The 15,104-nt window shown below is 37.4% G+C and overlaps 1 protein-coding gene across 1 annotated transcript in view; it reads left to right on the forward strand.

Moving 5' to 3' along the window:
- The first annotated feature begins 206 nt into the window (after positions 1 to 206).
- The window catches only part of TSPAN7 (tetraspanin 7), a 110,713-nt gene continuing 95,815 nt past the window's right edge, over positions 207 to 15,104 (forward strand). The window contains exon 1 of the mRNA XM_044670166.1: positions 207 to 348. Coding sequence (XP_044526101.1) covers positions 268 to 348 — 81 coding nt within the window. The 5' untranslated portion in view covers positions 207 to 267. The remainder of the gene's footprint in view (positions 349 to 15,104) is intronic.

The raw sequence follows: 15,104 nt of genomic DNA on the forward strand, positions 1-15,104 counted from the left end.
GAGCCCCGAAACCCGTGGAGCGAAGTAGCTAGTTAGCAACAGAATGGGCCTCGCGCTCGCGCTTCCCCCTCCTCCCCCTCTTCCTCCTCCCCTACCCGCCGCGCGCACGCGCACACCTCACACACGCGCCCTCGCGCTCCTCCCCACCTTCTCTGGCGCGCGCGCGCACACACCCCACACACGCGCTTTCGCGCTCGCTCGCTCCCGCCCCCACCCACCCACCTCCCCTCCTCCCGCCCGCCCAGCCGCTGCCCGAGCTTCTGTAGTATGGCATCGAGGAGAATGGAGACCAAACCCGTGATAACCTGTCTCAAAACCCTCCTCATCATCTACTCCTTCGTTTTCTGGGTGAGTACCTTCGCCGCGTCCCTAGCCTCGGGCTTGGGGAGAGGTGAAGGGTTGTGGGGGGGCGGGGACGGTGCTGCCCTGGCTGTCCGTCAGTCAGTCCGTGTGGGGCTTGGGAAAAAGGACAGACGCCGGGGTGGGGGTGGGATAACGGTGCGCTCCGCGCGGGGGCTGCTGCTGCTATTGCACGGGGCAAGGTGGGGGGCAGCTTGCAGCTAGCAGCTTGCAGCAGCAGCAGCAGCCTCGGCAGGGGGTGGCTGCGCCAGCTCCAATACCAGCACCAGCGTCAGGGGTGGGTGGCATTTGGGTGGTCGGGCTGCATTTCTGCAGCAGCAGCCGCCGCGGGAGCTCGCCTTGCCCAGGGTCCGGCACTTGCGGGGGTGGTGGTGGTGACCAAGGTGGTGACCGAGCTGGGGTGGGAGGTGGTGCAATACTTGCGGGGTCCCTGCTATTTCCGAAACTGCTTCTTGCTCCTTTTTGAGGGGGAGGGAGTGATGGCGGAGAAAGGGAGAGTAAAGATGAGAACAACGCCTCTGGAGAAAGTTGCGAGGTTCGATTTTATTCTCTTCACCTCAATCCTACTGTAATCTACACCCACCGCGTCTCCGCCCCAGTGTTTGCTCCTAATGAACCCGTGATTGGCAGATCCCCTCCTTCCCCACCCCCTTGGAGGAGCTGTTACCTTAGAGAAGACCCTTCTAGGCAATTGGCCTGGGTATTACCAATTTTCTGGGACCCTCGGATGGAAGAATAGGGGTTACGAGGAGCTTTGGATCCAGAATGAGAAAAACCAGTTCTGGGGAGCCCACCTTGGCCAAGGACCAGTTAAGAAGGGAATTTGTTCCCCCCCCCCCCAGAAACGTTTGCAGGTGCACGTCGAACATCTTCAGTAACTATAAACAGTTGCAGTTCATAGACACCCCCGCCCCCGTCCCTATCTCCACCACCTCCTCCTGTTTTTTTGCAAATAACAAATTTCTTCCACCCCCTCCCCATTGTCTTTTTCCTTCCTCTATGGTTAATAAATCTTGAGTCCCCAATCAGCTGGTGACAGTGGTGGCTTCTCCTTTCGGCTAAGATGGTCTCGGGTGTAATCCATCCCATTCCATTCGGTGCCGCCGGGTTTCAGGGTTTAATGCAGAAAGGTGACGTCATACACGGACTGAGCCTGGGTGCTGGGGATAGGGGCTGGCCTTTGGAAGGTACACCTCCTTTGAAGCTTATTACAGATGTTGGGGGTTGGGGAGAAGGAGGGGGGCGGCTCTGTGGTGGTTAGAGCTTATGCCTTATCTCATTCCAATCTGCTCATGTGACAGGTGCAGAGGTGACATTGCAGAGGCGCTTTGGGGGGGGGGGGGACTCGAGGAAGTAAATATCACCCAATGAGATTTAAAAATTTCACATTTCTTATTTGCTCAGATACCGAAAGCCCAAACTGATACTTGATGTCGCAAACCCTTGCTGGCTACTAATAATGTAAAGCCCAATGATTCCTTCAATGGGAGTAGATGTAATCCGACCTTTTTCTTCCTGCAATCTGGGTCATTCACTCTTCCAGTCAGTGTTCTTGTAAATCGAGACTGGGGGTGGGAAACACCACAACAATATTATCATCGAATTATTTGCCTAACGTTTTTCCATCTCCCATCCCTTAATTTGTCCTAATTTTGGTTTGTGACTTGGTGCACAAAGATATATCTGAGAGGTATAATTCAGTTCCAAATGAAGCAATCCACTGTAATGTAAAAAAAAAAAAATGCGATGAATGGAAAGAAGATACTGTGTTGTAATTAAAAAAAAAATTTTGTCTGCTCCCAGGAATCACACATCTTTTATAATGGTAATAATCTCTCATTCTTTAAATCGATGACATAAATGTTACAGCACCCTTTTAGCAGTATCTAGGTAGCACACACTGTCTCTCAGCCCTTTGATAAGGTGGAAAACATCCTTAATCAGTACATTGGAAGATGAGCAAAAAACTGATTTTATTTGAACCCATAAAGCCATGTGTTAGACTAATTTTGATAGTTATATTTGCCCTACTAGCACCATTTTATTTAGTTTCCAGAAATATAGATTCATTGTTAACGTTTAATTTATATCAGCCATTTCCTTGATATGTTTTGCATATTTAAAAAAATTAGTAAAATTCCTTTTCCAATTACATTTTGTTTTCATATTTAGATCTGATTTAATTAATTTGGGTGGCTATGTGTAATCCAGGAAAAATAAAATTTTTGATAAGATTATTATTAATAAAGGCATCCTCATAGATTCTGAATTTTATTACTCTTTTTTACATTGTATATATAGCCATCTTCCCACTCCCTTTAACAATATTTGTAAAATCAGTCTGCTTCCCTTTTCCCCCTACATAGAAATTCCTTTCTGGCTCCATATCTTTATTCTTTTTCCCCTTTCTCACTTTCGGTTCTGTGGCAATTAATGTCATGTAAGTTATCTAAAAATACCATTTTAAGTATAATCTGGAAAATTTGAAAATATTTTAATAAAAATTATTTAATATTCTCCAGCTGAAGCAAAAGTAATGCTGAAAACATCATTATTTAAAACTAAATCATTGTTATTTCTTGTGTTTCCATGCAAAAATGGTTGTTCTTATCATTTGCATTTTTTCCTAAAGGTATTTCTCCCCCCCCCACCCCCAGTAGATTTACAATAAGTAGGGGGAGGATTTTACATTAAGTTGATGTATTCTCATTTGAGATTTTTATGTGAAGGTTTGGTTTGACTAAATGTGGATATAACAGGAAATTAATAAACAGATATTGTAGTGTTTTGTGTCTTTTTTTCCCTAGAAAAATGTGGTGAGAAGATTGGTTAGGGATTACATCTTTGTGTTGTTCGGGAATGTTTTGATCAGATCACGTTGGTCTTAAAATAGTATGACTCTCAGTGGCACTAGGGAAATTGAGATCAATTTGGAAATTACTAAGTGCTGGAAGGTTCTAATACTATAGAGTTGTGACACTCCTCTTTCATGTGGTTTTCCTACTGTTCCAAATGATTAACTTTCAATACACAGCATCTTTAACAGAATTTTTCTTCAGTGATTGGCCACCTGTTAGCAGCATCTGGCATATTTATATTTACATATTTATAGTGCCAGCCTGTGTAGGTGGTCTGGCTGAGGTGAGCCTCCATTCTACTTCTTTGGGATTTTGGAACTAAGCAAAATTTAGCCTTATGCTCTTGTCAGTTATTAAAGATAATTTTTTTTTATTTCTGGAAAAAATTTAAGAAAACATTTGTGCAAGCTGTACTCCATGTCTAATATAGTTCTTCACTATTGTTTTTCAAAAACCTTCTTCTTTGAAGGTGTTCAGCTCAGGTGCTACCATACCATCTGACGCTTCTCTGAATCCTCAAGTTTGCAGATGTTATCTTCCCTCTCAGATTTTCCCAGAGCCTTTTGAATGCCTCCTTTGCCCCTGACTTTTTGTTATTGTTTTCTGTGTACAGGTCATTTTCTACCACCCAACTCTCCCCACCAATATTGTGGGCAGTTGTCTGTGGCACTTGATAGAGTTAGTACAATCCTGGCTAAATGAATTCACTTCTGACCTCACAATATACAAATATAACGTGCTCTTTAGGCATAGGTGTCAGTGTAGCAAGAACCATACCTGCTTAGAGTGTAGAAGATAATGCATCTGAGCCTTGTAGTATGTGTGGGTTTGTGAATTTGGTTGCTTGCCTTTTGTAGTTCCAGAATTGACTTGACTCTTGATTTTCTTGAAACTAATTTTGTGTTAGTAGATAGCTTTGTCTTTCATTCAACTCTTCTATGAGATTTAAATCTGAATCAATACTATCAAAATTCTGCACACATTTACTCTGCCCTGTTTTTGTAACAAGGTGGAATATATTTATTTTCTTAGGTGATATGAATGGTTTTCAAGAACAAGGAAATCCTTGTATAATTAGTTTGTGCCAAAGCAGACAAGTTAAATAGTGTTAACTGTTTTTCAGTTTAAATATCTTCTTTACATGTGGTGTTAACTGATAATTTATTAAGCTTAGGCTAATAGATAATAAATCCCAGATAATAGATAAAATTAGGATAATAGGGAACTCAGGCCATTTAATCAGATACCCTCATTTTACAGATGAAGAAAATGAGGCCCAGCCAGTGAGTAGAAGTGGGATTTTATTTAAACCTAAGACCAAAGGAAGTTCTCTTTTCCTGGTACCATTTATTTGTATGTTTTTGTTTTGATATTTACAGTAGAGGAAAAACATTTTAATAAAGAAGATAGTTATATTTACATACTAACAAATGGCCTCTTACTTATAGACTAATTTGGCTTATTTGGCATAACAGCTTCTGGTTTATTTCACATCCTTGGGGAGTCAGGAGTAATTTTAAAAATAGAATCGATTCCAATATGGCTGAGGTGACTTAAAGGTGATTGCTACTAGGACTTTGGGGGATAAGATGACTTTTTGAAAGGCTTTCAATCTTAAATAAATGATGGTACTAGTTAAATGAATGATAAAATATATGATTACATCCAAGAATTTTGTGGAAATCTTCATATAAGTAATATGCTGATTAAAATGTTAATACTTTTTATATAGTTTGATCTAAATTCAGGAAAAAACTCTCGAATTCCAAAACTCTCATGCTTAAGAGTAGGGACTTTAAGTTTCTCAGGATATATGACAATTTTTTGATGTGTAGTAAATGACTAATATTTCAGGTTTTGCTGGGAGGCATTCAAAATAGAAAAGTTTTGTTTTTAAGACCAGCTTTTTAAAGCAAAATTTCCTATACCTAGACACATTGGTTTCTTCCACCCTGCAAAAAAATGAGAAAAATTAGAATAGTCATTGAATTTGAAATATCCCATCTTCATCTTTCCCTTAAGAAAAATTGATAGTTCTTTTGGGAAGGTCCAATTTTTAAATTAAAATTAAAATTTATTTAGAGCATTAGAAAATAAAGCCTTGGTTTCACTTGTACATCCTTATTTTGTTTTTTTCTAGCCTAAAATATTAGAGTGTATGTGTGCATGTGTATTTATAGTTGTAATTTATCAGAAACGTTTGTCCCTGCTGCATTTCAAACTTTGCTTTTTGTTGTTCCCCTATTCATGAGATTTCTTTTCCTTCTCTGTTGGATTTTTTCCACTTTCATGCAGATCTTTAAAGCCCTAAGTGCACTGAAGGACAAAAAGTTTTAATTGTCAAAAAAACCCTTAACTTTTTGTCATCTTGTCTAGCATTCTGTTAAGAACCATTCATACCAAGGAATGTGAAATAATAGAATTCTAGTGTTAGAATAATTTTCTTTTTAGCAATGTCCCTGAGAGGTATGAGAGACTTTCTTGCTATGATGTCAACACAGAGGTAAGCATGATTCTGGTGTAAGTTCTAACTACAATCTAGAACAAGGGTTGGCAATGTATGGCTCTCAAGCCGTAACTGGCTCTTTTGAGGGCCAGATACGGCTCTTTCTGCAGGAACCATAAAGTCAATTTTTTTTCAGGCACTGTTATAGTAGTGCACACTGTGAGTACTGTACGGCTCTCACGAAATTACATTTTAAAAAATGTGGCGTTTATGGCTCTCAGGGCCAAAAAGGTTGCCGACCCCTGAGCTAGAAAGAGCACAGAAGTCAAGAGAAAACAGAATAGGTCTGATTAAACTTAGTCTTGACCTGGTTGAAGGTAGTGTTCCTAGGGGCCCAGATGTATAGTAGTGAGGCAAGTAGGAACTGATTCTGTTTTGGTTTTGGAAAGAGGATCCAGAGGATTTTTTGAGTATGTTTGAGGAACCAATGGGGGACATCAATATCGGTTGAAAGAATCCCTGAAGGGGTTCAGATTAATTTCTCATCTCTCTAATCCTGAGTTCTCCAGTGAAATGAAGCTGATTCTAGTTCTTGTTCTTTCTCTACCTCCACCAAGTCTAGTGGGACCAGTGAAATGGTTCAATTGGACCTTGCAAAGGTATCCTTGAGCCCCATTGAATAGTAACCCAAATTTATAGAGACTGCACCTGTGATTTCATTGGCATGGAGAACTCTTAGGTGAGGCCATACCCTCTTCCAACATAGATTGGCTCCTTCTCTGCCACTTAGTTTTAGAGAGTGACCTAGACCAGTGATGGGCAAACTACGGCCCATGGGCCAGATGCAGCCCCCTGAAATGTTCTATCTGGTGGCAGGACATTATTCCTAATCTGACAAATACAATGAGTAGGATACAATACGATGAAATTTAGAAAGAGTTGCCTTAGAAACAGACTGACGGATGAGTATTTCCTTTCCTTTGGCCTCTCCTTCAAAAAGTTTGCCCATCACTGGCCTAGACTATTTAGAGATTAAGTGATTGTTCCAGAGTCGCATAGTCAGGATGTGTGTCAAGAGGTAAGACTTGACCCCAGATGGACTTTTGGGCCTTCTCTGCATCCGTTATATCCTGAATCGTGTTTCCTTCATCCTTGTTTTTGACCTAGCTTAAATTCATTGACCGCATTGAAACTTTGTATTATCCCCCTAAGACCACACTGATTTCTTCCTCTCTCTCTGAATTCTGATTGGTCTTGCCATTTGTACTACTCAGTTAACACTTAAGACAATATTGCCTTTTATTATAGTTTTTTTTTTCATTTCTCTGGGCTTTCCAGCTAGCTTCTGAAGATCCTTGAAAGTAAGGATGGTAGTTTATAGTTTAAAAAAATTTCCACAGCTCAGGCACAGTTTTGTACATGCAACAATTTCAGTAAATACTTCTTGAATAAATAAACTGACCTAGACTTTCTAGGGTTGTAACAACCAGGGATAATTACTTTGATGTTGAGGCTTCCTGCCAAAGATATGGGGACTCCCAGGCTAGAAGGATCTTAATTGGAGACCTTTGTGTGTTTTTTTGTTTGACCCACCAAGAAAGTTGTGAACTGCTGAATTTTTGAACCAAATTTAGCTATGAGTTCTTGAATTTGGGGATGGGAAGGAAAAGATGGGATGTTGTTGCCCAGTGGTAGATGTTTAAAAATTTTCATTTTCCTGTCTAGAATAAGTAAATATTACTTAAATTCTGACGCAATATCTATAAAACAAAGGAAGAATTGAAGATTATCTTCATAATCCTTTGTATTCTTAAGGAAGAAGAAAATGCACACAAGAAAAGCAGTGGGCTAAACAAAATCATTGGATTTGAAGGTAATGGTACCTCCATTATGACTTGAACAAGTTACTTCATCTCATTAAGACCCAGATTTTTCTCTAAAATAGGTATAATACTATATACTATGTTCCCCATAGTGTTATTTTGGAGAAAGAACTTTGCAAATCATATAAAAACATGAACTCTTAATGTCAGAGTTGATCAATGAGATTCTTAAAAAATATATATTTTTCCAATCCACATGGAGGGATACTTATTTGCTTGTTGAGGTCAGGAAGGCCTGAACATCCAATAAGAATCATATTTAGGTGATTCAGAACTTTAATTATGTTCTTATTCCTGGTCTTAGCTAACCCGTTTAAAAAAAATGGAGCTAGTAGTTTTTTTAGCTTATATAACTGATGTCTTAAGAATTGATGTGAGGTATATTATTTTTAGATATGAAAGGACACATCATCAACAAGACAGAGAGACAAGGAAGAAAATATCTTTCACAGTTAGAGATAGGGGAAGAATTCATGATAAACAAGAAAGAGAGAATCACAGGAGAAAAAAATAAACTTTTATGACATGAAATTTAAAATTTTTCACACATACAAAACCAGTACAGCTAAAATTAGAAGAAAACCTGTTAACTGTGGGGGAAAAAACAAACCTCTGCTGCAAATTTCTCTGTTATATGTCTCATTTCCAAGATAATATAAGGAATGGATTAAAATTTATGTGAACAAGAGCCAGATCAAAATATGTGAAACAGCAATTTAAAAAAAGAAATCCACAACAAACAATATAAAAATGTTGAAAATAACTAATAATTAGAAAAATTCATATTAAATAAACTAAAATTTTATCTTACACCCATAAAATTGTCAAAGATGACAGAAATGTAAAATAGCAATGTGTAGGCAAGGGTGTAGTAGAGCCAGCTTGAACAAGCCCCCAAAGAGCTGATGATTACATTTTCAGGGCGAGCATTTACATCCTGGAAATCAGCAAACATTACAAATTGGGATGCAATTTATTATTTTGTTGATTGTCTATATCTGAGAAAGTGAAGGAGAAAAATGTTCCTCATGAAAGTTAAACTTACAAGTGTATCATTTCTTCAGAGAGCTGATTGTTACCAGTACCCCACTGGTTCTAGGGCTTATGGGGCAAAATAATAATACTATCTAATATTTACATAGTACTATGCACTAAGTGTTTTGCAATTATAATCTTATTTGATCCTCACAACCACCCTGAAAGACAATTATCCTTATTTTATAGACAGTTGAAATGAGGCAAACAGAGGTTAAGTAACCTGACCAGGGTCACGCAGCTAATAACTATCTGAGGTCAGATTTGAACTCAAGTCTTCCTGAACTGAGGTCTTGTGTTCTACCCATTGTACCACCTACCTGCCCTCACTATTGCACTGTTGCTTTTGTTTTAAGTATACTAGAAAAAAATTAGTAAGTATACTCTTGAAGTCATCAAACTGCATGTCATTTGACCCTCTTATTAGGCATATATATGCCAAGAAGATCAAGAATAGAAGGAAAGGATCTATCTTTGTAAGAATTTTTATAGCAGTACTTCTGTTGTACCAAAGAGTTGGCTGGAGAGGGGCAAAATACGTACGCATGATTTGAAGAATGTTAAAAAAAATTGTCAGATGTATATAGTGGAACATTATTTCACTATTACAATGACAAATATGATTGTTTCAGAAAAATATGGTAAAGATTGTGTGAACTGCTGTAGAACCAGATGAGCATAACTGGAAAAATAATTTGATAGAAATAATAGCAAGAAAAGCCATTTTTTGAAAGACCTTAAAATTCTAAACAAAGCAGCAAAAAATAATGACCTCAAAAGTCTGATGGCAAAAATTCCCAATGTTTGACAAAGAAGTAATGGACTCCAGGTGCAGCATGAGATCTGCATTTTCAGATGTGACCAATATGTTGATTTGTGTTGCTGGACTACAGTTATATGGAAAAGCTTCTAATGAAGGATTGAATGGTAGCTAAGCTGATAGGCAATAGAGCATCAGTAAATATTTTTAAATGCACACAAGAAAAAAATGCAAAATAGGATACAAACAACTAGAGTAAATTTGTTGCTATTTAAAAAATATATAGGTGTGTGTTTACGTACATTTTTGTATATGTACATACACATACATATATATTTTCATATATATACATAAACCCATAAACTTACATATACAAGTTTCTCATGTAAGACTTGTTCATTTTTGTATATTGAAATGCTGGTCCTTGTCAATGAAAATGAAAATTAAAAAAGAAAACCAAGTTATTTAAAGAAACAAAATGAGGGGACTGTACTTGCTGACCTCTGAGGTACTTGTAGCTCTAAATCTAAGATTTCACTTCTTACAAATATGCTCAGTCTTCAAAACAGAAGTGGATAGACTCTTCAAATTGTAGATTGATGAGATTGAATTAGATTCCCACTAACATTCTAGGACATATAATTGAAGGGATGGTTTATAAACATTTTAATAGTTAAAAATAGTGATTGCTGAAAGCTACCATGGCTTTATGAGGTCATACCAAACACTTCTTTTCCTTTTTTATATGTTTATTAGGCTGGTACATCAAAAAAATGTTGTATATGTGTATATTTGTCAGTTTCTCACATTATCTTTGTGTTCAGGATGGAGAAATTCAGGCTGATAGTAGTTAGCTAGATTTAGAATTAACTGAAAAACCAATTGGACACAAAGAATATTCATTAATCAGTCTGTCAGATTGGAAGGAGATTCCTTAAGAATCTATTCTTGGCCCAATGCTATTTCAACATTTTTAATCCATGACTTGGATAGTGACATGTTTATCAGATTTTTCCAAGGACAGGAAGCTGAGAAGAAGTCATTAACACATTGGATGACTCAGAATCTGAAAATCTTGACAGGGTTGAATGATGGGCTAAATTTAATAAAGTTAAATTTAGTAGGGAAAAATGCAACACCCACCCTCCCCCAACACCCTTCCAAACATTTCACAAGTATTAATCAGTCAGCATATTAAGTATTTACTAGACTGAGAAAGCATGACTAAACAACAGTTTGTCTGAAAAAGCCTACACATAGTGCTGGATTTCCCTGTTCAGTAATTGGAGTGGGCCATGGTAGCCAAAAAAGCTCCTGGAATCCCAAGCTGCCCCCAGAGAGACAGTGTTCACTACCTTGGTGACCCTACAGCTTGAATGTTGAGTTCTGTCCAGGATACCCTGTTTCAGAAAGGATTAAAAAGCTGAATGGAAACCATGCATAGGAATGCAGTTTTCAGAATGGTCATGAGATTGGAGAAGGTTCTGCCCTGAGCTAGCCTTATGGGAGGCGATAACTATGGCTTGGGAAGAGTCATCTCTTCCCTTCTCTAGAACAGAGAAAAGAATCTCTGACTTTCCTTAAGGTTTAGTTTAGATGCTGTCTCCTACAGTCAACCTGTCTTGATCCTCATAGTTTTCTTGTAGCCTCTCTTAATCCCAATTAACTTGCAAGAAAAACTACTTTGTAGTCATTCTATATTATTTTTTGTGTACCCATTGTTTTCTCCAAATAGAATTTAAATTCATTAAGGGAAGCGACTTTTTTTTTGTTTTTTGTTTTTTGTATACTTAGCATCTAGCAGAGAGTGTCTGACATAAAGTAATAACTTAATGTATTGATTGTTGAATACAGTTTTCACTGGGATGCCCAACTTGTAAAACCAATGAATTAATCTTGTTTTATGAAGATGATTACTAAAAAGATATGGTTAAACAGTGCCCTTCTGTTCCACCCTCATGCTAGACCCACAGTAACTTTAATGGAAACCTATTCTATATTTAGAAAGCCTTGAGCCTCTTCCTTGAGAGTTTTCTCATCTCTCATTCTCATTATTTCAAAAACCTTGACATTATCCCCCACACTCTCATCCTTTTCTCCAATCTGTGACAGTAAGATGCCCCTTCTCCTGGCCAAGACCCTCCCCCCTCTACATACACCATTGATCTCATCTTTCCTCTCCTTTCTCTTCAGAAGATGATAGCTTTAGTTGTCTTGTTTTCTTAACTTTAGTCTCTCTAAATCTGTGGATTTTTATTGGAATCTATCACTGTTGCATTCAAACATGCCCAAGTATCATCCTTAAAAATCTATCACTAGATATTAGCTATCTCCTTAAACTATCATTCTGTATCTTTTTTCCTTTTTTTCAGTCAACTCCTAAAAAAAAGCTATCTAACCCATAGTCCTCAAGAAGCTTGTACATTATAGGCACTTAACAGATGTTTGAATTGAATTTTTCCTCTTAATCACCCTTCAACAGGCTCCCATTTTGTTCTTTGGGGACAGCAATGTTCACATCTTACCCAGACCTTGTGAAATTCTCTATCTTCTTTTCAGATCTACATTGGTGATTGTTGTCCTTTGCTGGAAATGTAGTTATCATACTGTTCATAAGAAAATTGGTGGATTAAATTACTGTAGTCCCTCCTCTGGGCCACCTCTGTTCAGGGCAGCTATTACTCTCAACTCTAGTGATTACTTATTGGGGCTTTACTTCTATAATAAAAGCTTATAAGCTCTTACTGACATGCTTCTTATTAACAGTCAAGTCAGTAGGCAAACTTTTTTTTAACTTTTTTAAAAATTAATTTTTTTGTTTGTTACACGGAAATTCCCAGGTATCTCTCACCTTCCCTCCCTTCCACATACTAGAGAAAACATCATTTAACAAAAAGATAATGTATAAAACTGTCTCTTGCTATGTTTTTATTATATCAATAGCTTCTCTAGAAGTGGACTTGCATAAGTCATTCTTTAAACTTTTTTGTCGTACTGCCCCTTTCCAGAAAAAATATTACTTAGCCCCCTGGAAATTAATTTTTTTTTAATTTTAATAGCAATTAATAGAAAAGATAAATGCACCTGTGGCCATCACCACTCCCTTGAATCGCTGTAGCACCCACCAGGGAACGATAGCATCTACTTTGGGAATCACTGGTTTAGAAAATGCTGGCTTTAGCTGATCAGCTTTAGCCCCTTCTGCTGCTCAGAATTCTAGAACTCAAGGAATCCACTAGCTCCAACCTTGCTCCTCTCCCCCCATATACATGCCTCTGAAATGGGGGATATTGACAAGTCTGGAAGAAGCCTACATACAGGCTTCTTTGTCATTACAGCTTGATGACTCTACTACTTCAGCTCCCCTTTGCTCTGTGGAGTCTCAGGAACATACTGGTATATTTGGATACTGACTCTCCAGGTCATGAACCCCCTCTTTTGACTCTGTTGTGTTTGGATTCTTTTGCCTTTAGAGTCCTTTGCCTACATTCTCTCCATAACAGAATCACCCAGATTCTGTCTGGCACAAAGTATTACTCTTAGGGAGATTCTTATTTGGATCTAGGCATCCCAGGAAATATAATCTTCTATCAAGTGCTTTCATTAAAAACAGACCATAGGTAGAACCTAAGAAATGTTGGGAACTTTAAAAATAATATCTAGCCTAATTCCTCTTACCTACCATGTTTTATAAACGGGGAGTTGAGATTAAAGAGGTTAAATGACTTGTCCAAGGCCTCATAGTTGCCTCACAGGGCAGAGAAGGGGCTTGAATCCAGAATACTTTTGTTTTGATTTCATGCTTGGCCAATTCTTTTTGGTAATGGTAAATGGTAAAAACATTTTATGCTTGCTTATGGTGACTAGGCCTTCATTTTTCTGGGGGAGTCACAGTTTTAAAAATTATGTTCCTTTGGTCTCTACAAATGTCTGGATAACTGAGTGAATTAAATTAGTAAGCATTACAGCAAAAATATTCAGGATGGCATATAGATGTCCAGACTTGTACTTGGGGTTTCAAATTTTGTCTTTGAAATAAACTTATGTGTGTTATTTTGGGTAGGTCACTTAACCTTAACTTGAGGTTGATAGTAGCATGCATTTAAAAGATTATTTTAAGAAAAGTATTTTTACAAACCTATTTATGTTTGTATATAATAATGTCATAAGAGAAAAATCAGAGGCTGAAAATCATGTCACTCATAAATGTGTAAATGCCAGCTCATATTATGTTTCTATATAGATATGCATGTAGAATGTGTGTATAGTTTGTGTGGTGACATAGAGGTGACCAAGATGTTTCAAATTGTAGAGCTCCTGAACTTGTGGACTAACATAAGCTTGATTTATGCTGACATAATAGTCAGTTGATATAGAAAATAATTGTGATGCTGATTATTTCCAGGTACTTTTTATGCATAAGTTAATATGTCCATTATTTTTTTGCAGTGTGTTCAGTTTTTTGCAGTGTGTTCAGTTACTTAATATAATTTTATCTTTTAAAATAAAGGTAATTTGTTAAGTACATAAATAGATTGGATTGAGTGTTTGTACTTTTGGAAGATTTTTGTATAATAAATTTATAATTCAGATCCTTTGTCAGATCTTATCTTCTGATTCTTTGTTTAGAAAATGTAATTACTATAATTCTACTTAAGAAAGATGAACAATATTTACAGTTACTTCAGAGAATATAATTTTTGTTTTGTATATCATGTGCTAAATATTACAGAAGGGAAAATATATGTCTAAATTCTAGGCATATCTATTATAAGTAAAAAAGAGTGGAATTTCATATTTCACATTTGGCCCCCCCAGTCATATGTATGATATTTGGAAATAAGATTGGTAACCTGTCACTAAGATAAATGAGTTTGGTTTTAGGGGGCATATTTTGATTTGGCATTTAACGTACAGCTGTGTGGTATTGGGGCCTAGATTTGTATCTCAGTTCTGTTACTTTACTGCTTGTGTGATCTTTGACATTATAAGGAAAATGAGAGATAAGGAGATTGACCAGGTTTCAGATAAGACACATTTTAGCTCTAACTGTACCAACTCTTTATGTGTGTGATGATCATCTGTGTTGTGAAGTTAAGTAGATTTTTGTACTCTCTTCCATAACTTTGTGTCCTCAAATTCTGTTTGCTTGTTTTTAGTACAGAGTATCTGTTGCCTAGGCAGCACAGCATGGCTGTTATCATGCATATCTAGGATAAGTTGTACAACTGGACAGTGATATGGGCCCAAAGTTGAGTGAAAGGATAGTAAGCTGGATTACCCTTTTGAAATTTCAGAGCTCCTCTGTTAATGACACTAATCTTCCCATGAAAGGAAAGGCCCATGTTTTCAATACCAACATTCTGCCAGTGCTGATATGGGCAGGGAGATATGGAATGAAAAAGTATTAGCAATAAAAGTGAGAAGTCTGTGGCAAGGCTTGTTGTGGGGTAAACAGGCTTCACCATATAAAAAATGAGAAATTTTGGAGAACAGTACGAGGGATGTCCTGAAAGAATTGTAGGATAGTAAGATAAGATGGGATGGTCATGCAGTTAAAGAAAGGGGTGAAAAGATCAAAATGACTATTACCTCAAATTTCTACTGTATTGATTCTACAATGGATCTGATTTTATGCTGTATTAATTTTATAATTATGACTGATTCAATTTTATTTCCTGAGTTGAGATTAAATTCTAACATTTTCTGTTAGTTTGAGTATTTTATGTTTTTTTAATACTCCATTTCTTTTAAATTATTAG

The sequence above is a fragment of the Gracilinanus agilis genome, chromosome 3 (genome assembly GCF_016433145.1).
Source record: "Gracilinanus agilis isolate LMUSP501 chromosome 3, AgileGrace, whole genome shotgun sequence".
Lineage (NCBI taxonomy): Eukaryota > Metazoa > Chordata > Mammalia > Didelphimorphia > Didelphidae > Gracilinanus > Gracilinanus agilis.